This window comes from Pygocentrus nattereri, chromosome 3, assembly GCF_015220715.1.
Source record: "Pygocentrus nattereri isolate fPygNat1 chromosome 3, fPygNat1.pri, whole genome shotgun sequence".
In the NCBI taxonomy this organism is placed as follows: domain Eukaryota; kingdom Metazoa; phylum Chordata; class Actinopteri; order Characiformes; family Serrasalmidae; genus Pygocentrus; species Pygocentrus nattereri.
In genome coordinates, this window is record NC_051213.1 from 33,287,002 (window position 1) to 33,313,005 (window position 26,004).

At 37.9% G+C, this 26,004-nt stretch overlaps 1 protein-coding gene across 1 annotated transcript; it reads left to right on the plus strand.

The window, feature by feature from the left end:
- The first annotated feature begins 829 nt into the window (after positions 1-829).
- On the plus strand, positions 830-24,375 carry zgc:113232 (uncharacterized protein LOC541546 homolog). Its single transcript, XM_017714352.2, has 25 exons — positions 830-850; positions 7,755-7,839; positions 7,999-8,067; positions 9,912-10,186; positions 11,539-11,592; positions 11,693-11,746; positions 11,849-11,902; positions 11,984-12,037; positions 13,055-13,108; positions 13,956-14,009; positions 14,300-14,353; positions 14,480-14,533; positions 14,631-14,675; positions 15,237-15,290; positions 15,370-15,423; positions 15,783-15,836; positions 18,810-18,881; positions 19,077-19,112; positions 19,331-19,375; positions 19,485-19,517; positions 19,798-19,944; positions 22,634-22,810; positions 23,518-23,608; positions 23,696-23,773; positions 23,863-24,375. The coding sequence occupies exons 1-25, from the start codon at positions 830-832 to the stop codon at positions 24,066-24,068; spliced, it is 1,974 nt and encodes a 657-aa protein (XP_017569841.1). The 3' UTR covers positions 24,069-24,375.
- The last annotated feature ends 1,629 nt before the right edge of the window (positions 24,376-26,004 follow it).

Here is a 26,004-nt window from a genome sequence, read left to right on the forward strand (position 1 = left end):
CACCAGTGATTGTGTGCCCTCTAGATAATGGATAATTTGAGCATCACTATGTGGAATAGAGGCCAAAACTTTAGAGTTGACTTCCAATTCCCAAATTCCTAAAATCAAAGAATTGATTATTTTTTTAATTGATTGTTTTTTCTTCTTTTTTTTGTGTGTAGTTGATGAGCCTGTCTGTCTGTCATGCTCGCTATGCTGCCTCAAATGAACTGTTGTACCACCAAAAGACTTTGGCTTTTCAATTGATTTTCATCTATTTCCTTACCATGGCCTAAATGTTGGAAGAGGACAACCTAGTGGAAGAATCCTCATATAAATCATTAAAGCCACGCTAATACTGCTTACATTATGTGAACTGTCAGTGGAGTCATGGTTGGTTTGTTGTTGACTCAGCCTTTACAAATAGGACAAAAGCTGGCAAAGACCGAACTGCAATTGAATTACTACACTCTCACCTTCCGTCATGTTAAATCCTTTTCTGATATTTGTGCATCACTTGCCTTCAGTTTTTCACTGTGTCTCCTGACTGTAAGTTTGGGGAAGGTTCAGGTATTTCTCACCCTGTTGAGGAGAGGAGGGAGCCTGGGAAAGGCTGGTGAAGGTGCAGTAGTGCAGCAGAGCTACATGGTTTTCTCTGCTCAGGGGTTCCAGTGCTGTGGGCTTGCAGGAAGAATGCTGTGAGCAGTGCCGCCACGCATGAAGGAACTCGCACACGGAGCTAATTGCGTTCTCACAGAGCCTGAGACCGTGAGCCCTAGTGCAGGGGGAGAGGCCTTCTTTGTGGACCTTGCAAACCTGCCACTATCCACAGCAGGAAGGGCCAGAGGCCATGGCAGGCTCCTGGGTGAAGGTGAGTCCTAGATGCTCTAAAGATACAAACTTTGAAATTAAAGATGTTATTTCAAAGATTTTCAACTAAGGCTTTGTGCTGAAGGCTTACAAGCCCTGCATGTTTTTTGTAAGTATTATTAGCAAATTATTGGGACTTTCTTGAGATGATTTGGGTGTGTTGGAGCAGGGAACACGTGAACCTGTGCAGTAGAAAGCATTTTAACGCAAAGATCATACTTGAATGATAGAACTCTCACTACCCGTTGAGGTGATCTTAACACTAAGATGTTTTTGAGAAACTGGGCAAAGATTGCTTTTTATTAGTTCCAATTTGGCATCCGGAATCTCTTTTTCAAAAGGAGCGAATACTGTGAATTTGTATATATTTACTGTTCATACATCTTCGCAGTTAAAAGGGATTTTCACTGAATTTTCTACATTTCTGCGTAACTAAATTATTACAATGTAAACAAAGTCATTGCTTGATGTGAAATGTCCTGTTCCTGAGAAACTTACTGAGTCAGAAGTGTTCACAATGGTGGTGATAGGAACCAGATGTCTGAAGCATTAAATGGCTTTACCGTTTGCCATTGTCAACATTGCATATAAAAGCCCAGAGGACACTTGTGGGTTCATTGGTCATGTTGGATAGTTAAAAATGGCTGCATTTGTGCTGTTGACGTTCCTCTTTAATTGACAGCTTTAGTAGGTGTACTAGACCAGGGAAATCAAATCAGCCTATTATGTTGGACTCTCACAGTGCCCCACTCCTGATTTAAATTAATTCCAAGAATGGATGGTTACAGTTAGAGGATTCAAGAATAAGCTCTTAAGAAGTCTAAAGACCCAAACAAAAGACATTCTGAGGAAACACTATCCAAATAGTCATCGGGAGTCAAAATTGACCTGAAGGGGTAATAAAAGCACCAAACTCTGTTAAAAGATCAGGCTCAACAGCTGTTGTTTGTGTTTGCTCTGTGTTTTATAGGCTCATAGCTGTCATTGTTCCAGTAATGAATGAAATGTAGTACATGGCCGTTTTTATTCATGGTGCTTTTCTACTATGTATTTCTTTCTCTTGATTGGAGTTGTTATATAGAGAAGTGTTACAGGTTCTTTTGATCCTTCTAACAACCCCTTTCAGTTCACTAAGTGTGATGAAGACCAGCCAATAGGCCAGAAAGACAGTAGCGAGAAGTTTGTATGAATAACACTCTGCACCTCTCAGTCCCAGAGGGCCTGTGGGTTGATGAGAAGAGATCCCTTCAGTGGGCCTCATGGACAAGCCCCACCCCCTCTCTCTTAAAGGGAAATATCACATTTTTTAAACTAATTTTTAAATAATTTCTTCATGATTTAGTGGTTGAGATGTAAACGGTCATTCAGAATCAATCATTCATTTTCATTTAGAATCATTTCATGTGAAACATCAATTGTAGAAAACTGACTCAAACTTTTCTTTACAGTGGTGGTGACAAGGAGACGGGGTCACAATGTCTACAACATAATTATAAAGACATTTACTATAACAAATCAACAGCAACCCTACACCTGTCTTATGTTATTCATATATATATAATGTTTACAATGACAGAATAATGGTGAATCTGATAATGTATGTTTTCTTTGGCCATGTATGGATTTTATGAAAGCCAAAAGTGTGTCTCAATGCTGATAAATACAAAACAATGTCTCAGGCTGCAGGAGGCATATTTGCAAACATTTCATTGAATAACTTACTGTGATCTAGCTTTTACCAGCATTAAACCCTTCTGACATCTGGTCCACCGATGTAAACAATTTTGAAATTTCTCCAGAATGGCGCAATTCACATCAAATCACTCTGAGTGACTTTGTTTACAGTTGTCTTCATGCAAAAATGCTGAAAAATTGGTGGAATTCCCCTGTAATTCCCATGTAATTCTGCCAAATGGACAGGGCACAAAAGTTATTAATTCCAAAGAGACTTCCTCCAGTACATTAATTGTAACCTTTCAGCTTCTAACTTTGTTTATTTTATACAGAACATAAGGTTGGCAGATGATCCTCTAGTCCTTGCAGTGTTGCAGCACTGTGGCTCTGATCTGTCTTGTCAAAAACCACCATCCACTGTAAATGACTCTCAGTCAGTGTTCAGAAAATGCATCAATGCTTGACTTCACTATAGATATGAGGCCTGATCCACTGGGAATAGATACAGCAGACTTTTGCTCCATAGAAAAAACGCAGAGAGTGTGTGAGAGCCTACAGTAAGAGTAAAAACCTGGATCCACAGTCTGGTCTGGAATGTAGAAGCAGGCTGAGAACTGCTTTGGTTCTTGAGGTTAAGACTGTAAGTCTCTGGCACACGGGCCGCAACCTAAATGGGATCAGACAGAAATGCACAATGGTTTTCATTATGCTTGTTTCTTGAGGCTGAATTCCATTGACTTTAAAAATTTTCCACATAACCACATAGTTAATATGTAAACAAAGTCATTTGATGTGAAACGTCCAGATTTAAATCATAATTTATTTCATATCCAAAATACACTCACTGGCCACTTTATTAGGTACACCTCGCTAGTAAAAAGTTGGACACCGTTTTGTCTTCAGAACTGCTTTAATTCTTCGTGGCGTACTTTCAACAAGGTGTTGGAAACATCCCTCAGAGATTTTGGTTGGCTATTTGAGTTCCTGTTGCCTTTCTGTCATCTCGAACCAGTCTGCCCATTCTCCTGCCGCTCAACTGCCGCTCACTGGATATTTTCTCTTTTCCGGTTCTCTGTAAATCCTAGAGATGGTTGTGTGTGAAAATCCGAGTAGATCAGCAGTTTCTGAAATACTCAGACCAGCCTGTCTGGCACCAACAACCATGCCACATTCAAAGTCACTGAAATCCCCTTTCTTCCCCATTCTGATGCTCGTCTGCACTTCAGCAAGCTGTCTTGACCAGCTCTACATGCCTAAATGCATTGAGTTGCGGCCAGGTGATTGGCTGATTAGCTGATTGTGTTAACAAGCAATTAAACATTAATTGTACCTAATAAAGTGGCCGGTGAGTGTAGTTTGAGAACCTACCATGTGTGATCTGAGTGTTTGTCTAATCTTGATAATGGCAAAATATTGGTGAATAATGATAATAAAGAAAAAACATTGGAAACAATTTCAACTTGCATGCATCACGTTTGCCAGGAATGGATTTGAAAAGCTACGTTTTAGGCCAAAGGCTTGTCTCAAAGCTATTGTAACAGTGGCTCAGACATCAGTGAATATATTCATCTGCATTATGTGTAGTAACTTTCCATACAGGAGCGTTTAGAGGCTGTAAGTCTGTGGAATTCCCTTTTAAAGGAATGAGTCAGGCAAAATGCTAATGTGACTAAAATGAATAAAGCCACCAATATTACCTTCCATTCAATTGTAGTCATATCAGCATGCTTAATTAAGCTATTTCTTTAATGTTTTAGATTTATTAAACTAGGTCAAATCTGTACTCCACATTATTTGTAATGGTTGTGAGTGATAACTGGTATAATGTAGTGGGCAACACCAGTGCCCTCCATTAAGTAGACTGGTGTTCAGTTCCCTGTTTCTGTATGACACCACGCAACACCAAGAAGTTCTTGGGCCAGACTCCCAAGGCTACATTCACTTTCATCTGTCACACAATTAACCTGTGAATAAAAGCATTTGCTAAATGCCATGAATGTATCTGAGCGGATAAACTCAACAACAGACAGAGCTTCAGCGCTCACTGTTACAGGATGTATGGTTTTCTTAAATAATAAAAAACAGTACATGTTGATGGAAGGATTTCCAATCTGGCTTTCAACAATACATTGGTGTAATATGTAAAGAAGTCTGAAAACAGATCATTTCCTCTCCACGCCATGCCGTCTGTACATAGACACCAAACTGCTTCAAATTGAATATTTTTGTTATGTCACAAAAGTCAACATATTTACATATATCTACCTATTTAGACTACAGCAGTTTAGCCCCGCCCACTCACTCTGAAGCTATTACGAATGTTTCAGCACCGGAATTATTTTTTAATTGGCCACAATACAGGATAGTCCATAGTCAAAACAGAATTCATTTACATATATCAGTTTTAAGGGCACAGCGGCAAAAAAAAACAGGCTGTTGAATTAAGATAAAGAGAGGTTGGGAAATGGTTGAAATGAATTATGGATGTTTTGGGGAATGTAAAACCACAAAACAATATTTGGACCTTGATGATAAAGAAAAAAATCACACATCTGTGTGTGTGTGTGTGTGTATGTGTGTGTGTGTGTCTGTGTGTGTGCGCGTGAGGCTGACATTTTTGAGGATTGATTAAATTGCACTGAAGCACTGAAGAGGGAGCCATTCAGTCATATTAATCTCTACAGCAGCCCTTCTAGAGGAAATAGAACAGCTGCATTTAGATGCTTCTATTTCCCACCACCTGTAATTTCTCTAGATAACTGTACTAGTGCTATATGACTATAAAGGCTAAAGTGACCAAACTTGTGTACTATGGACATTATTAAGTGAATAGCTTGAAAGACGGTTTACAAGCAGTAGACTGATGTCACCTTTTCCATTATAGTGTGATTTCATTATAGTGTAACCTTCATGTACTCGGGGTGGGGGGGGGGGGGGGGGGGTGCATTAATTGTTGAGATGTAAGCCGTGTAATTCAGAGTGGTTTGAAGTGAAATAGTAGACAAGTTTACAGACTCTTTACTGAGATTTCTCTAAAGTGGTGCTGATAAGAACCAGGGGTTGTAGTGTGAACATCACATATATTCCCATTTTATTTACTATGCAAAACCACCAGTGAGCCAACAGGTCTCATGAGTTTTTATATGTAATGTTGATAATGGTACTACAGTCACTTCAAAAAATACATCATTGCTGTCCAAAGAAAGCCATGTCTCCATTTTTGTTGATGTTTATTTTTACAAATCATTTGAACGTGTCAGTTGTCCACTTTATTTTGTAAAAATTTCATGATGAATGGACTAATAAAAATATTCCCAAATCATTGAAAATCACTCTAAAACTCTAAAAAAAAAAACAATTTATATCAACTAAAAAAAGTAAAGAACTTTTTGTAGACATGTTTTTTTCTTTAAACAGTTATATGTTGTCTCTGGGGACTCTTTTGCCTGCCATGAACACTTGATCTCAAAACTATCAGATATCTAGTTCCTGTCACCACCACTGTAAACAAATCTGAAACTAACTTTCCCTAGAACATTTCACAGCAAACTGCTTTGAATGACCTTGTTTACATCTGAAAAATCTGTGGAATTTCCCTGAAGTATTATTTGAGAAGGTCTGAAATCTTACTTGAGTAGTACTGAAACTGAATATCTGTGGTTTTACTCAGTTACATTTCCAATTACAAACACACTTTTCCGTCCTTGCATTTTCATTTAAACCTTGAAAGTAGTCAAAACATTGGGATTTTTGTGTATTTTCTATTAAAAATGCTCTCTTCCCATAGATATTTTAAAATTCAAATTACAATAAAATTGACCTGTGAACAGCTACTATATCTGGTCTAATTAGTCATCACACTTTGAAAAGAAAAATTCTTAATTACATCTGTTAAAACATTTACTGTTTACTAAAGGGATTTTTTTTGTCTTTCACTTTTATTTTTTGCCTCCATACTTCCACTTTTAATTGAGTTAGATTTTGACGCAGTACTTATGCTTTCACTTACGTAAAGTTTCACTGCACTTTTTCCCACCATGACAATCCACGTCATCTCTGTTGCAATAGATTCTGAACTAGACATTCAATGCTGTGCTAAGAACTAGGATAGATCAATAATATGGACAGTATGTTGGTTCTCAAGGGGCTTGAAACAATGTGTTACCTGCATTTCACCTGCAAAACATTAAACAACCCCACCTCATAAACACACTGAACACTCCTACCTCATCAGTCCACTTTGTACATGTAAAGTCAGAGACAGTAGCTCATCTGCTGCTGCACAGTTTGTGTTGGTCATCCTCTAGTCCTTCATCAGTGGTCACAGGATGCTGCGCACAGGGGGCTGTTGGCTGGATGTTTTTGGCTGGTGGACTATTCTCAGTCCAGCAATGACACTGAAGACACTGCTGTGTCTGATCCACTCAGACCAGCGCTACAAACACTAACACACCACCACCAGTGCCGAGAATGATCCATCACCCAAATAATACCTGCTCTGTGGTGGTCCTGTGGGAGTCCTGACCACTGAAAAACAGAGGTATAACAAAGAATGCAGAGAAACAGATGGAATACAGTCTGAAATTGTAGAACTACTAAGTGCTCTTATATGGTAAGTGGACCCGATTAAAGGCTCAATGAGTGTAGATACATGGAGGTAGTTATAATGTTATGGCTGACCAGTGTAGACTCTACATCCAAAATATCATCAATCCAATGGGATTGGGGGTTGTGATCCATAAAAAAATTTAAGAACTCTTAGCAGTTGTAATAGTAGTAGTTAGTAGTTAAAGGCAGCATTTGTATGGTTATTTGACACCTATTTGACCATTTCATCACAACCAACATAAACCTATATGAACATTTATGAAGCCTTATTCCAACAAGCTTCATCCCATGTCACCCCAGCAAGAGTTATGACAAAGGATGCATGTTGGAATAAGCCTTTATAAAGATCTATATAGGTTTATGTAGGTGTTCGTCAGTAAAGTATTACTCAATCTTTCCAAAACTGTCATCACATATTCTTTGTCAAATCATGACAAGTTGACATAATAACTTACTTCATATAGTGCTTTCATTTTACGTCAATTAAAAAACACAGATTAGACTTCAGTTCCCTGGTAAAAGTAACTGGAAGCTTTTATTAGGGGAAAAGGGGCACTGACAGTGTCAGAGGAGAAGCTGCTGTGTTATTTTATGGTGTTTGTGTGCTCTCCTGTTGCTGCCAGGTGTGGGCTGTGTCTCTAAGCTCTGTGCTGCTGCTGTGTGTGCTACATTCTGAGGCCCAGCAGGACTACTCTGGTCAGCACTCAGGTCAGACTCCACAGAAACAAACTAGTTCATATCTTCAACAGTGCAACATACAAATAGTCATTAAGTCATTAAGTGTTGTGCACCATTCTTATTCATCCTCATCCTTATCCATTACATTTACTGTAAATAGTATAACAATCTCCTTATTTGATTACTCAGGTGATGAGCATACATATGAAGGCTCCTTAGTAGATGGACATGATCAACAGTCTGGATACCCGAAGCCAGGTATGATCACACCAAATGCTCTTTGATCTGGAAACCTTGATAATATTGGCTTGAATAATGTCACTTTAATGTAGGTCAGTGTTCATAAGGCTACATGAGCTACATAAGCCCTTCATGACAACTGACATTTATAAAGGCTTACTGTAATAGGCATCCTCTGTTATAAAGGATGCTTTTGTCAACTCTGATGTCAAGATGACGTAGTGCCTATGTCAGGTTGTCATTGTTATGCTCCATATGGCACTATGCAGTTATCACCAGTACTATCAAACTGACTCATATACCAATTCTAATATGACAGGTCCAAGTATTCTGGGGGTCTTCAGCTCATCCCTGTTGTAGTAATAGGTAGACCCCTTTTAGGAAAGTACCATAAAGAAACATTCCCACTTGAAACTTCTGACATCTAACCCAGAAGTGGGAACATTTGTATGACACATTATGTTTTCATCACAATCTATAAATATTCTTTTCAATCCTGCATAAAACTGGAAGTCTTTGAATAATAGATAAACAGGTCATTATGGTGTTGGTGATACTGCATAACGTGGGTATGCACAGAGCTGGGCACAAGCTGTAGGCAGCCAAAAAAAAGCTTAGCTTAGTTAAAGTAAGTTGATTTTTGTACGAACACTCTGCAAAATTATGATACATACAAATAACCACAAGTACAGTGAAATGTAACATGAGTGTTACTTTATTATAAGAATACATTTAGTTCCTGACTTCTTAGTGCACTCCAGCCACTACATGGAATCAGATCAAATTTAATAAAGTGTTGTTTAGCCAACCTAGTTATTGGGTGGTAATTGTAAATGCTAGGGTTCCTTGGGCAGATGTTTGTCGGACACACTGACTGACACAAAACTCAAAGTATTAATAATAATAATAATAATAAATTACATTTATATAGTGCCTTTCACAAACCCAAGGTCACTTATTAAGTATTGTTTACATGTATTTATTCTAGTCTTGTTATTGATGTAACATGAGATCTTCCTGACAACAGACATAGACCTGCATCCACATTTATTTACACTAATTACAAAAGGTGTCATTTTCCCTAAAGGTAGAATTTGCCAACTTTGTGGTCAAGTTGGAATGCTGCAAGAGGCCAGGTACTGATGTTGGATGATTAGTTCTAAATCACAACTCCACTCCAACTCATCCCAAAGGTATCAGGTGGAACTTGCAGATGCAGCTGCTCCAGAGCATCCCGTTACAATAGCAGTGCTTTCCTGTAGAGAATACACAAGATGTGTGTGCCACTGTCAGCAACAGGTATACTTTAAAGTAGCTGACTTCGCTAATCAGAATGGATGTCTGGACACTTTTGATCAAAGTTGACAAAACCAATCCTTAGGACAGATGATTGAAATAGGCTTTTTTTAAGTTTATTTAGGTTCATGTCAGCTGTCATGATGAGCTTATGTAGGTGTCATGTACCCAAACAAACACAGCCCTGTAGTGAACTGTAAAATACAAATAAATGCTTAATGCACACTGATGGCTTTACATTGCATTTTCTCTGACGTCAGTACAGTATTATAATATATAATTATTAAATTATAGATATCTTATGCCATTTTTAAAATGTGTTTGAATTCAACATATACAACAAGGCTAGTTTTGTGTGAAAGTAAAATGGCCTTTGGAAACTCCCCATATCTCCAAATCAGCAGTACCTGCTCATTACACAGGCAATGGAGTCTTGATTCTTGACGCATATTACCACCCACATTTCTGCACCTGCTCTACTTTCCTCCTAATGTTGACTGTTTTCATTTGAATTTGTCACTGTGAGTCAACCAGTGTCCCATATTGTCTTTTTAATGCATTTCAAGTGGACTATTCTCCAGAGCCCACTCACATCTATGAAGATGAACAGACCGCATCTGCATATGACCCTTATGGCCCTGCTCCCACAGTGGTCACCATGATCACAGAGGAGTCCTACCCTTACGCCACCACCTCAGAGACATACGACTATGCCAAAGAAGTAACCACCCTGACCACTGAGGTCCCTTATGGCGAGGCTTCTCTGGGAGAGGAGGAGGGACCCACTGAGTGTGACTGTGAGCCAGGCGAACCTGGGTTTGCTGGCTTTGCTGGTCCTAAGGTTGGTCACCTTCATGATATCAGCCATATCCCTAAAAATGTGGAAGCCCAGCTTTTCTAAGATTCCGATTTAGCCAAAGACATTTTCACAAAGAAAGACTTTATTGGTATCTGAGGCAGTTTGAAGAGCAAAGTTTGGTTCCAGATTTCTCCTCAGTGCCCTTAGCGCCATCACACAGATTGGTTAAATTCCACTCCCAGTAAACCTGATTTAACATCATGATGTATTTATTAGCTAAAGTAGGTGTTTTCTAAATGTTACAAATAATACTGAGCTGCTGTAAGGAGAGGTTTCAAAATAGTTAAATGAACACATTCATATACATAAAATCATCACTTACTGTATTAATGTTATTTGTATTTACCCTAATATTAGTGTTATTTTTCTGAGCAAATAAATGTTTACTGAACAGAATAACTGAATTTTAAATTGAAATTTCTAAATTTTAGGTTTATGTTTTATTTTTTTCTAATATGTTAATCTGTGCAAATAAACAGAAAGTTTGGAAGTATAAAATTTTCCTAAAATGCTGTATTTAAATTAGCTCCTTGTAGAGGATGTTAACCTATCTTCCCTTTTAAAATCAACATAACATGTCTTTTGACCAGAGGTGTAACTTTTGTATATGACTGTATATATATTTATGCGTGCTTCCTGAACAGAAGCTCTGCACTTGGCATTGCTGGTATCATAAACTACTAGTTGAGCTATAGCTAATAATGTTCACAGTACAGTGTAAGTAGCATTTTACTTAAAGGGCCCATATCCAACATTATTTTTTTTTCGAAATCCACAGATGCCGTTCATCAGATTTTATGCACCAAAAAACAGTTTTTGATCCATACGTTTTGTGCACTTTTTTGTACATGACCACCTTCCAACCCCTCTGTATCTCTCAGAATCAGTTTTTTTTTTTTAGTGAAGAACGTTATGAGTAAATGGTCTCTGTTCTGATTAGTTCAACTGTATTGTGCCTCATTGAAAAGGTAGTCGGGACTGAAAGGTGCCTTAGACGTTCATCATGAATGGGTTGGGCTAAACTGCTGTAGGCTTTATAAGTGGATAGATGTAAATGTGCTGTTTTTAGTGACATCATTAAAACAGTGAATTTAAGATGGGCTTAGTTTTCTTGGGGAGTCAATGGTAAATTCTGAAATTTTAATGTTTACGTACTACATTACCTTCTTTAAAAAAAGTTAGGACAATTTTCAATGATATGGGCCCTTTAAAATATTATTTAAATATTATTTAAATATTATTATATTATTAAAAAAAGACACTACTTAGAGGAAGAAGCTTGTGTCTGTTTAGCAAGTTTATGCCTACAGTTGCAAATATCTCTTTGTAAATAGGGATCCAGAGGACTGCAGGGAAAACAAGGATTTCCAGGGGCCCAAGGAAGGGAGGTAAGAAATTAGAGTTTGAAAAGTCAGTGAACTTTCTGCTCTGTAAATTTGTCCCTGGTTTCTTTGAAGCTACAGTAACTTATTAATGTGATGTCTTCAGGGTTACAAAGGAACCAAAGGTGTTCGAGGACAGGGAGGAGACGCAGGCCCTGTGGTGAACTGCACAGAACTAATCATAACTACATATAAAAAAAATCACTTAACCATGATTGCAGTTTTTACAGTCCTGTGAATTTCTCACCTTCCCTCACGTTAGGGTGACCCAGGGCCTGATGGAGAGGACGGTGGATCTGGTTTCTCTGGCACAATGGTGAGTGGAAGATGGCTTCAGTGCCTCAGCTGTCTTTCCTGGAGTGTCTCTGATATGTATTCTAATTTACTTTATATATAGGGCTTGCCAGGGCTACCTGGAGACCCAGGTGAGAGAGGAGAGCTTGGATTGAAGGTAATGACTCTAAATTCCAAAACTCCTTTATTTAAATTGCGCAGTAAATAATCTAGAAATATTTCAATCAATATACACATTACTGTATGAAGGTCAGAGACCACCTTTCATTTATTTAATTCCTGTCCAAACAGCCATTAGTTACTAGTTATTCACTTTTCAGGAGATATTTCTGAGGAGATTTAATATAAAATAATGTACGTTAGAAAACGAGACTCATAACATTGCGCAAGACTCAGTAGACCACCAAAACTGTCACCATCAGATAAACAGTACTTAAAGCTCCCGTCTTTGAGAGGGAGGAGAAAATCAAGCTCCGCTATTACTTCAGATCTGAAAAAATCCACAGGTGTTTCTGTCCATCCTTCCACTGTGAGAAAATAACAACGCTTTGAGTCTGAAAGGATGTGTAGCTGCCAAGATGCTTTTACTGAGAAAACAGACAGAAAAGAAAGAACATTTGCAAATAAACCAATAAAGCTGTCAGTGTTTTCAGAACAATGAACTGAGCTCCCCAGTGTCCAGACCTCAACATCAGTGAATGTGTGTGAGATTATATGGATTGTGAGAAGCAGAAAATGCAAACATCTAAGACTGAACTTTAGAAGTTGGAAAAATAACCCTGCAGATTTCTTTTCTTGTCTGATGAAAAGAACTGAAGCTGTAGTATATGCAACGAATGGATACACTAAATACCAAGAAATGTTATTGTGTATTCAGTTGTTGTGTGGCTTCTGTGTAATTTTTGGTTGAATATATATTTTCTGCCTTTTCTGACAATGAAAAATGAAAAACGTGTATTTATTGGCTGTTTGTTTGGAAATCAATAAATGAAGGGTGGTCTCTGACTTTTGCACAGTTCATAAAGTAATGTACATAATGTACATAAAGTAAATGTATACTTTTATGTATCTGTGATATGGTGGCTTTGGTAGGTGCCTGATTACTTGCTATGTGATGGACACATTTCAAAACTGTGTGTGTGTGTGTGTGTGTGTGTGTGTATGTATTCTGTAGGGTGAAGTTGGTATGACGGGCCCTCGTGGAGGAGTTGGACTTCTAGGACAGACGGTGAGTAAACTCATTTACTCTGAAATAACCCTCAAAGAATCCCAGAGGGGATTATTACTGTGCTCTGGTCTGCCACTGATATAGCACACAAGTCTTCATTTGACTTTAGAGGATGAAATTTCAACAACCTGCGTCCTACACAAGGCTGAACTCGGATTAACCAATAAGCTTATCATGTAGTTATGGTGATGCGTGGCCCCTTAATACAACTATCTTAAAGGGGAAATTCTGCTGATTTCTGTGTAATTCAATCCTTGAGATGTAAACAGAGTCATTCAGAGTGGTTTGATGTCAGCGGGTTCATTATAGAGAGTCTTACTGTGGTGGTGATAGGAACCAGAGGTTGTAATGTCTGCCATGTAAAGATAACCACTTTATTAGCTATCCAAAACAGCAGTGAATTCACACTTAAACATTTTTATATGTATTTTTGATAATGTTAAAATAGTGCCTATTTTGCCTGACAGCACCCTGTACATACCTGTCCAATTATAAAGTGTTAAAAACATTCTTAGGCCAAAAACCCAACTATTTAGAGAAAAACATTTGGTAAATCGATGCATCGTACACCTGTGTATTCATAAGTATTTTAGCTAATAGCTGTCTGTGATGTAGCTTTTAGAAGCATTAAACACTTTGGACTTCTGGTTCCTATCACCACCACTCTGAATGATCATTCTTTCATCTTAACACTTTAATCTCACAGGAGTTTTGAAAGATCTGTGCATTTAACATCTGTTACTGTAACTTGTTTTCAGAATTTCTGTGTATTTCATTATGAAATGTTGGAAAAGGCAGATGGTAAATCTTGTCTTGAGTTCACTCATTTTTCTCACATCCATTACAGGGCTCAGTTGGTCCAATTGGCCCTCCAGGAACTGCAGGACGTAAAGGCATCAAGGTAAACCAGTCCCACATTAAAGTATTGTACAAAGTTTTGGTTTTCATAATGAACACTTATTAATTAATTGAGCAAAATTGTAAAGTATCTTCATTCTTCTGTCTCATCTGTGAGTGTTAATTTAGTTCTTAACACAAATTTATGCATATAATATACTCTAAATATACTGTCCGTATTAAAAACAGTATAAATGTAATATACTGTAACTGAACAAAATTCAGACAGGGATACTGCATTGCTTTACACCTAACTGGAGAAGCATGATGAACTGTATCTATAACTCTCTTTAGGGATCCCTTGGGAAACCTGGGAAACAAGGGCCTGCAGGACGACAGGGAGCAAAGGTAACTAGAAACACTGCTATTATTTGATTTAAATATTCACTTTAACTCACAGAGGTTCGAGTACAGCTGTATCTGTTATTTTGGGATTTGCCACAAATCATTTTCATCTGTTTCTTTTGCTCACAGGGTCAGACTGGAGCACCTGGCTTCTCTGGAGACATCGGGGAACCAGGCTACATTGTGAGATAATCATTGGCTTTATCATCTCACTCACCAGCGAGAAACAGACCTGACTTACTTCTGATATGAAATGTTAATAATTGTGTATTGTTTGCAGGGTTATCCTGGAATACCTGGAGACAGAGGAGTGCCCGGCCCAAAGGTGAAATATCCTAGGACTGTTTTTGAAAGTTATTATCAGTATGATTAGTTTTACTGGATTTAGCCATGGTCTAAAGTGAGCTACACTTCCGGCCTCTACCAGTACTGATATCACAGTATGGATTATTTATTACCAGACATATAAACTGAGTGTTTGTATCATCTTTGTAATTGCATATCATTGTCATAATGCCAAAACCTTATATTTCCATTTTGGTCAATTACATTTTTTGTATAATTTGAAAACTCCAGTTATTCTTTGCATTGTGTTAAAAGTTGCTATTTTAACTTCAATGTAAAGTTTTTTATTTTATTTTATTTACTTTTTTACTGTACAATTAAAATTTTGGAGATATAAAGTTTTGTTCTGACAGTGCCAGTATCTTATTCAGTGAACAATTGTTCCAGGTATTCACTTAAAGCAGTAATATCTACTATTCTAATGTCAACAGAAAAGACCATTCAAAGAAGACCCTAATAAGTCTGTGCTGAGTCAGAATTTAGTTGAAAAGAAATATTTCGATACAAATAACTTTTTCTTTCTTTCTTTATTCCTGTTCAGGGTGAGAAAGGTCTTAGCGGCTTGCCAGGAAGTGATGGTGAGCCTGGCGAAGATGTAAGTTACAGCTTACCACTGCTAGGAATTTTTTCATTCAGTTCTGAGAAGTAAAAATATATCCTTTTCCCCTTCTCAGGGGCCTCTAGGAGTTCCAGGAGTTGTTGGATCACCTGGGCCATTTGGACCAAAGGTAAGATTATTACAAATGAAGGCTTTTATTCTATAAATACATGCTATTCAAGACTTCATGATATACACTGATTTATACATAGACGACTGTGCTACAGTATAATTAATGCCACTTTTATTGGAGAAAGACAAAGCTATATTTTCCTTTTTATGTCAGCTCTTAATCTTTTCACAAATATTGTTATATCCAAAATTGTAGCAAATGGATATACAGTGTTTTGGAATAAAACTCTTCAAATGAACTAAATCTGACTGACTGGTTACATTTCCTGAGAAATGTGTTCCAACATGTTGTTGTGGTGGTGGATTCAGAATAATCACTTTCTGGGAATTTTCTTTACTTCACTCTTCTTCCCAAAGGGCTTGAAAGGGGATCGTGGGGAGAGCGGACGTCCTGGGAGAGTAGGCGCCAGGGTAGGTCATTCATCACATACTAATAACAGACCAAGCAGGAGCTGCCAGGTGAACTTACAAGAATTGACAAATATTTGTTCAACATCTGTTGTTGAATCATTTGTTTACATTTTACAGAGACAATGTAATTTCAGTGACAGCTAAAAACTCCCTTGCTTACCATGTGTCATATTGTTCTTTCACGGCTTTCATGTGGGTGTATTTATGTGAGTCATATGTGTGACAGCACTGTTGGTACTTTCCCTTACAAGCAAAAAACAAAAAAAGGGAATTTACAGCATGTGAGCGAAAGTGAAACTACTAGCAGCATCTCTTTTGATAGGTCAACTGTACTTCCTTTTCAAAGTATATGTGTATGTGGGTGTATGTGGGAGCATGTGGGTGTATGTGGGAGTATGTGGGTGTATGTGTGGGGGGAGGTAATTGGATAGTAGGGGTGATTATAGTTTAGTTACGTTACCAATTCTTTTTTCTAAATTATTGGGTCCACACATCAACTGACATCTCCTTTAAACTCCCTTTCCAATAAATAAATATGTTTCAGTCAAGTTCAATAAATACATTTTACAGCAGATATTTTCTTAAGTGATCCATATCATGGAAAACTAAGTTTTCCTTGCCTATTTGAAATAAAGGAGTGATGAAGTAGTAAGTAAACACTGAAGTTTCAAAGTTTCAAAATGTGCTGTTTACTCAGCACATACAATCTAAATATGGACACTAAGCTGCAAAAAAACAGACCATTTCGAAATCACTGTTGAAATCACATTTTGAAAACTCATTTACATACGTCACTCTTAAAGGCACAGTAACAAAAATAGACTGCATTTTTTAAGGATAAAGAGAGGTTGGAAAACAGTAATGTAAAAATTAATTATGAGCCATTATTTTGGTACATAAAACCACACAAATGTTATAGGAGAACCTCAAGGAAAAATGCTAATACAAAAAAACAGAATATAGACCCTTTATAAGCAAAAAACATCAGCATTGGACAGAGGATTAGATATGATTGATATTATGAACTGATATTTGGTTGTACTCCATAAGAGGAAAACATTTAGGTGATCCTGGGCTACAGTGGTAAAGTATCTGCAGTTTATTCTGCCCACACAGCGTTAGCAGCACTGGCATATCGCTGCTGTTGGAATAAAACCTCCTGTCTCTAAAACGATAAGTTTACAGGAGAAGGAAATAACATACTTAATGCAAGTCAAAAGAACAAGACATTTCTCCAAGTCATTTTGGTCCATTTCTTTCGGTCAGTTTATCATGAAATGAACACATGATATAAAAGGCAACAGGCATTTTCAGATGATGCCAAAAACTGAAAAACCAACAGATGTTGATCGGTAGTTTCCATACAGGTGCATTCTTGATTAATACAGACTAGAACTTCATTTTGCAGTGTGTAAGCAGCATAAGCTGCACTAACTCTTGCAGGCCCTCACTACAGTGTTAAAAACAAAGGTGTCACACACGGATCTCTGTCAGAATTTTTCGTAAAGAACCACATGAGATGTGTGAGCTGAAGAACTTTTTAAACATTTAAGGAATGTATAATGTAAATATTGATTACTAATTTAAGGGTTGTTCCTAGACCTGTTGTCCTGTAGCCGACAAAGGTAGAGACTGTCCTAGGATGGCTCCTCATTTGTATTACATAATGCAATTGTAATGGTCTACAAGGCTGTTTTGTCACGTCTTTGGGTAGAGGGGGTGCATCAAATTTAATGGTAAAAAATAGTGTTGATGATAAGCTGGCAAGAAAATGTTCATGTAAATGATATCATATGTGGGCAGTGAATAATTTGCTTGTAATGAAATGTTGTCCTTCAGCTAAAAAGTATTTAAAGTTACCTAAAGCAGGGGCATTTCACTACCTGCACTGAAATCACACCATTTTAAACAGATGCACAATTAATCAAATAGCGTAATGTATGTGTTACTATACATTTTACATTTACATTTACAGCATTTAGCAGACACTCTTATCCAGGGCAACTTACAAGAAGTGCTTTGTCAATGTAGAGAAAGTATCAGTGGCAAACTGTGACTATTAGAGCGAGACCTTCAATTCAGGATATGAAAGTCAAAACTCTGTCAAAGACATGAGGAAAAAACCCAGCGCTAAGCTAATGGCAATTCGCATGAATACTTTTCGGCAGTTCTAGATTAAACACCTTCAAAATGTATTTGAAGGTCCTAAAATACATTTCATGTTTTAGTTCAAGCTTGGGGAAGATTGATGTTTCACCGTGTAGCAGTTTCAGTGAGACTCAGTGAAGAGTGGTTCCGTTTTTTTTGTCTTGTGGTCAGACTCCCACTCACAATAACACTTAATGATTTATCCAGAAGCCCTAGAGTGACCTTACAACACTGGATCCACCCATTGGAAATCAAAATGTGATGGTTTGATTCCTCTGTCACTTCATAATTATGCTTATGGTTAATCTCATTACACCTGCTCTTCAACTCTTCAAGCCGTACCAATTAGAGAGCTTTATTTACCTAGATACCACAGTGGAAAAGGATTCCTCACTGCCCAATTTCCCACTCAGTGTTTCAAGAATTTAACCCTTTTATTTCCAAAACTTAACAATGAAACAAGAGTAGCTCCAGAATGTTTAGAGTTTGTTTATATACAAGCATGATTGTATTAAATAAACCTGAACTAAAAATTAGACATGTATGTTTAGTTTACAAAAATGATTAGGCCTTCTCTAAAAGGCCTTAAAGGCCCTGAGGGTTACTGTATGTTTTTACTGGACTTTTTAAAGAACACAAAGTAGTTGGTTTCATCTGCTGCTGTTTTTGCATGTGCAAAAAAAAGATGTATGTAGGCTGTATGGTTCTCTAAAGGAACATCCGTTGAAAGGCGTTAGGGAGCCAGAACTGGTTCCTCCAAGCATCTTTCTTTTGTTGTTAAACAAGCTCTTCACTGTGCATACTTATGGCTGTGATTTATTTCAGGGCCCACTAGGGGACAGAGGAGATGCTGGAATTCCAGGAAAGCCAGGCCCAAAAGGCCTGCAAGGCCAGCCTGTAAGGATAACACCTGTCACTTTCTAAAGAAGTAACCAGCACATCCCATTAAAGTTGCCTGCTATAGTACTTTACTTTAATTCACTCTGAAGAGCCAGTGTTATGTCATATGCATTAGACATTTTTTTCCTTAACAACTGTATTGTTTTTGTTGCTTTATAACATGAGCTAACTCTCACAGCATCTATTTTGTAGGGTGCCAAAGGAGAAACTGGACCAGATGGCATTAAGGTAACATTTGAGTCAGATTTGCTCCAATTCAGACACATTTTTGGAATAGAAATGTACAAAGTCATAGTTGGTAAGTGTCCTGCCTTCTCAGTAAATATTAGCCAGGCTAATAAAGAATGTGACCAACGTTTTGAACGTCAATATCAGATGACATTAGATGACATCCGTCTTGACATTTCTCATGTTCCCTATTGTCATGGGTTTTTTCTTCCTTTTAGGGAGAAACAGGAAGAAAAGGTTCTAAAGGGGTTAAAGGAGAAAAGGTAAAAAGTTGCTAACGGCATTTGTTTCTTCTGAGATTTGCATCATTGTTTCTCTTCCTGTTTCCATTACACATGTGGGAGTTTTTTTAACCATTACTTCTTTCCACAGGGAAGTTCAGGCTCTCGCGGTGACAAAGGCCAGGTCTGTCATTTAAGCATGGCTTATTTTTATCTGCTGACATGTGAAGTTTTTTTTTTTTTTTTTTTTATGTAAATCTTAAACAGTCAGTTATTGGTCTGACGAATCAGCAATGATTACTGGGCAGAATCCAGTTCCTTAACCACTTTTTCTGTAAGGTCATTTATAAAGTAGTTCCTATGAGCTTCAACTAACAGAAAAAATGTGTACACACTGAAAGCTGCAGAGAAGCTTAAATACCAACTACATAATTTGCCTGTTGCTGTGTTGTGTGTATGTGCAGCAAGGAGAGAAAGGCTATCTCGGGTCTGTTGGGCCGGTCGGTCGTGTGGGACCCCCTGGTATTCCAGGCCCCAGAGGTGACCTTGGTCCTATTGGAGACCAGGGAGTGAAAGGACAGAGTGGACCAAAGGGAGAGCCAGGTCAACCTGTGCGTATCACAAAACTCACACACATTCCTTTTTTGCTGTCAGCTGAGCATTATGGATATTTATAACGTGGCATCAAAGCTCCAAACTTCTTATTTCTCAAAAAAAAAAAAAAGAGATAATTTTAGATTACTATGCAATAATTATGAGGGCTGGTGCCACTTTTTTATTAATAATTGAACTATCAATTTATCAGTAATTAGCGATAACAGTAATGACCTCGTTAAGTAGAATTTGTGTGTTTTTCCTTTCCATTCTACATGCATGAGTGTTCTGTGCTCTTATCTGTTATCCAAAACTCCAGTCATGGTTTTACTTCATTTACACACACAGCAGTCAGTTGCCCTGTGGGCCATGGAGTGAATGAATGTCTCACATTTTTGTGCTTATTTTTGTGATTATTGTTTAGACGTCATAAAGTCTTTTCATGCAAAGTTGATTTTTATGGTTTTGATGTCCTGGAATCATCACATCAAGTCCTGAGAACGTAGGAAGAATAGAAGAGGAGGAATAGAATTCATCAAATAATGATGCTAAAAAAATATTCTTTTAGATAAAGCATCAATAGCACATTGACACAAATGGAAACTTTTCAAGATGTTCTGAATATGCAAATATAAAATATGTAAATGATGAAAAAAGTGTATTTACTGTTAACTTGATTGATCAACTTTTCTAAACTGCTCGTTGTCCCACTGTACTAACTGTATTGTCAGAATTATTGATAAAATATATCGTTGAGTCATCATTAATAAAAGGTTGGCAGTAATCATTCATTTAGAAATTATTAAAATAGAGTATAGAGCCATTTTTAACTGAGCCAGATAGGCCCGGGCAGCCTTAGGTAGGAAAAGTTAGGCCTAATGCTTCTAGGTGACAGGTGTCTGTACCAGGCATTCTTGCAGCTCTAGACAGCCTTGAGAGATGAGCAGATATGAGCTGTAAGAAATACGGCCTTTTTATTAAAAACAAGCTAACTTTTAGTGAGGAAACAGATGAGCAGTGAGCAGGAATGGGTCGTAACTCTTAAACAGTAAAGTAAACTAGTGAATATAATGATAGCCAATGGGAACCCCAGGATGGTCAGAGAGGAGGAGTGAAGAGAGTGCCCCGGGGAGGGGCACTGACCATATTCGAAAAACATTATAAAAACTGGGGTAATGTGTTGAATCTTTGCATTTTGGCGATCCGGGAGCTGACTTGTCCCCTGAAACTTAATAAATGAAGAGGGCCTTCTCCTTCCTGAACAGAACCATCAGCTGAAGTTTGGTTTTTCATTTTTCTTTAACCTTCTGCAAGAATGCTTTTTAATCTTTTTGACTGTATTATCTTTTTTGTATTTCGCAAGAATCCTTTGACTTTAATTACTCTTTTGCATTAGAGGACAGAATAAATTTTGTAGTAAAACTTAACTTAGAATGAATTGATAGGTAATAACACACGTTTCATTCACATCGTCTGGGACTCGTGGTAGGAGGGCAAGGCGCTCTGAGTCCCGACAGTATCCTAACAATCAATTACCAATAAGCAATTATTAACAAGTCTAAAGGATTTACAACTTTTCATATTTTTATATCAACCTAAAACCCTGATATAGCAGTTAACTTGGGAGGTTGAGCATAAGTAGTGCATGTTCTTCCTCCACAAGACATGAAGTCTATTCTCCACTGATGCAAAATGCTGCCCACACAACAAGAACATATGGCATAAGAGACAAGATGCCAACATCTGCTCAGCTGCTCAATTCTGCCTGCTTCACCGCATTAGTGACAGAGTGAATGCAACTAAGCCATTTCCCACTCACTGATACCTTTATATGACTCAGGAGCTCATTTCGAGTTTCTCTTCTATCAACATAAGAAGATTTTTTGATTACATTTCTAATAAAAAATATTACTAATACCAATTCCATTTTTCCAGGACTGTTTGATGAAGTCAGGGTGGCGGTTCTACTGCAGGCTGTCAGTTTTAATTTGAAAGCATATATGTCCATTTAAGATTTCAGCTCTGTATACAGTTTGTTACGTTGTTCAGAAGTGAGAATGCACTGGTATTAGATTGGCATTATCATACAACTTGGTATAGCACAGTAATGGTTTTACTATTTGGTCATCTACTACTGTGCTCTACCAAGTAAGTTAATGTCGATCTAATACCAGTCTCGCTTCTGCACAATATAACAAACTGGTTGGTTAGTGTAGTGGGTAACACCTCTGCCTTCTACACTGTAGACCGGGGTTCAATCCCCACCCGGGCAAGCACACTACACCAATAAGAGTCCTTGGGCAAGACTCCTAACACCGCCCTGGCCTACCTATGTAAAATGATCAAATTGTAAGTCGCTCTGGATTAGAGCGTCAGCCAAAAGCCATAAATGTAAATGTTTGCATACAGAGATCCTACATGGGCACCATCACAAGCCAAATTCAATTCATGGAATATTCTAGCATATTTCCAACCTAACTTCCATCTACTCTATCAGTGTCATTACAAGGGACAATAATTTTATTGAATGTCCCTGAGAACAAGAAACCTACTGACTTAAATTACACGTATAATGGAAGCCAACAGAAACACATAATCAGCTGACAAAGTTGCTCACTTACACTACGGTGATATCTGACCATTCGGGCACCCTGACCATTCAGTACCTTACACACCAGCCAAGTGATGTCATTTTATACTTTGCAGGGTCCTGGGCTGACCGATGAGCAGGTTCTGCAACTGTGCCGAGGTGTGGTAACTGCACAGATCTCACAGTATGCTGCCTCTATTCGGGCTAAGTGTACACAGGGCTGTCCTGTCAACAACCGCACCCTAATTGGGCCTCCAGGGATGCAAGGACCCCCTGGATCTCCAGGCAAACCTGTGAGTCACAGAACACCTCTCAGTTCAAACTTAAGAAGAAAACTAAGTATTTGTCAGTTTTAGAAGTCACATACTGTTAACTAAAATATGTATCTCATTTTTGCATTTGGCCTAGAGCAGGGCTGCTTGAAGTGTGGCCAGAGGGCCAAAGCTGGCCAGTGAAAATATTTGATGTCCCATCGTAAACTTACCCAAACCCCACCCCTTTATCCAATGAGAGAACAAACATAATCTTCTACCATACAGTTATATGCAGAAGTTTGGGCACCCTGGTCTTATGTATTTTATATGCTTTTCTAAGAATTTCCTGCACCTGCATCTGCACATTTTAATGAACAATTACTGTTTATTTGTTAAATTTAACATATTTGGGGAAAAATGCAAGTGCAAAAGTTTATATAGTTTTTATTTTTGCTATATGTTAAACTTAGTAAATATACTGAAGTTGTGCACCAAAATTAGCACAAAATCATTAATTCCCTTTTAAATTAAGTATTTTAGTAACAAAGCATGGTTGAATACTAAACAGTACATAGTACAAATCTCTCCGCTTTCTTTAGTTTTATATTTTTTGCCATTTTGGCTCACCATAAACATTGCACTTTGGACCCCAAGACAAACAGTTAGGGCACCTCTGGCCTAGAGTTTTTAGAGTATTTACAGAATTCTATTATCTTTCCTCCCGTTTCCTGACATGATTTTCTCAGGGTAAAGCTGGCAAAGCTGGAGCTAAAGGAGCTAGAGGACCTCAGGGCGTGAGAGGTGTACAGGGACAGAAAGGAGCAGAGGGAGACAGAGGTACAGCATGTCCTTCTTTGTCCCAAAAAACAATACACCAGTCTGATCAGCACAAATCCTAAAAATATGTTTTTTTGTCTTCCAAAGGTGTAAAAGGTCAGAAAGGACAGCAGGGCAACACTGGCCAAGGACTTCCTGGGCCCGATGGTCACCAAGGTCTCAGAGGTAAGATATCTGTGGTATTTAGGCAGCTTTATTTAGGAAAAATGCTGAACATCCAGCTGAAAGCAACAAACTTTATTTTTCCCACCCAGGCTTACCTGGCCATCCAGCAGAGCCTAGAAATGGACTTGAGGGACCTCCAGGCCCTCGTGGGTTCCCAGGTCGTGTGGGTCAGCCGGGTATGGCTGGGGATGCAGGCGTACCAGGTGTTTGTGAGGCACGGGACTGTAGCATTCATGCACCTGTTGTACAAAAGGAGCAGGGCCTGGTAAAGGGCCCTCTCAGTCCCAAAATCTGACCACAGAGAAGCTGAGACTGTTACAGCGGTCTGCTCAGTGAGAATCATTGGTAACAACACAGCTCAAGTGTACTCTTCAGGAAGACATCACAGAATGAGAAGAAATACCTGAGCCAAGCCTTCCTGAGAACTTTATCAGCAGTCTCAGTCCAATTTTCTAAGCATTCTCCAAAGAAAACACAAAGGCACATGACTGAAAGTAACTACAGCTAAAATAATAAGTGTCCAAACATGAAAGATTAAAACCGTCTTGTGTCTTATCAGGTGATGGGGGTGATGTCTAACTTTTTTCAGTACCAGTAATGCTGTGGGGTCACTGCAAATAAAGGAGACATGTAAATAATATTGTAAAGCATCTTATGTACATGTACTATGTTACTAAATATCATTGTTCAAGATAAACATGACTTTTTCAAAACTGAGCCCTGACTTATTTGGTAACCATGCATGTGAATGTGAGAGACAAAATAAGTAACCAAACCAGGGGAAAATGTGGGAGACAAGTAACCAAACCACAGGAGAAAAATGAGGTAAGATTTCTTCCTGTTTTATTGTCTGATTACATGATTGTACATCTGCCTAATGATTATTGTAAATGTATTTATAAAAAAAAATATATATATACAACATGAAATATGAATTCAACTACAATACTATGTCATATATATAAATATGCAAAAAATATATATATATATATTTATAAAAATATAAAATAAACAATCTCATCTTTGATACTATAGCTATATATACAATATTTAGTATATATAATATATATATATATATATACACAGCATCCATAAGTATTTCTATATTTCATTTAATTTTATTTATATTGAATCTTTTATTTTAAATTTATACTATACTTTTATATATTATATTATATGATGCTTCCACAGCTTCAAATGTATTATTTAGTTTTTCTATAAAATCAAACATACACAAAATGTCCACTCACTGTCCACTCTATTACACACACCTACCTTGTCAGTCCACCTTGTAGATGTAAAGTCAGAGACGATAGCACATCTGCTGCTGCACAGTTTCTGTTGCTCATCTTCTAGTCCTTCATCAGTGGTCACAGGACACTGCCCACAGGGCACTGTTTGCTGGATATTTTTGGCTGGTGGACTATAAATTGAGTTGTTTAAAAACTCCAGCAGCACTGCTGCACTAACACACCACCGCCATGTCTGTGTCATTGCAGTGCTGAGAGTGATCCACCACCCAAATAATACTTGCTTTGTGGTGGTCATCTGGGGGTCCTTACCACTGAAGAACAGCGTGAAAAGGAGCTAGTAAAGTGTGCAGACAGACAGATGGACTACAGTCTGTAACTGTAGAACTACAAAGTGCACCTATATAGTAAGTGGAGCTCATAAAATGGACTATATATATATATACACATATATAAAAGGATGCAAGAAAAACTCGATTCTTCGATGCATCGCAAAGCGGATGTGAACGATTCTGAATCGATTCATAAATGTCAAAAACCGATTTTCTAAATATTTAATTTATACCGTAGTGTTGACGGAATGTAAAAGGCAGAAGTTGGAAGTGGATAAGTGCAGCACCTGGACAGTCTGTGACGGCACATAACAAGAACACAGCTGGATGAGTGAGAAATCTGACTGGCTCTGCATTAAAGCCAGGTTCAGTCAGGAGTCACAGCCTAAATGTTTTGTCCTTTAAACAAAAATCAAGCCACACCGGGAGACATTTAATGCCCAGTATGTCTGAGTGTGTTCGAATGTGCTACTATAGGCTAAAAAATATAAACGAAAACACGGATTTACTTTGCTCTGATTTAAGCTTTACCTATAGCCGCTTTCCTCCCCTTTCCCTCTCAGAAGTAGAGCAGCTTCTTGTAAAATGTCTCTTGTTGTTCGGCTGTTTTACGAGGCTGAAGTTGCTTCTCGTTCGAATTTTCCCGTTC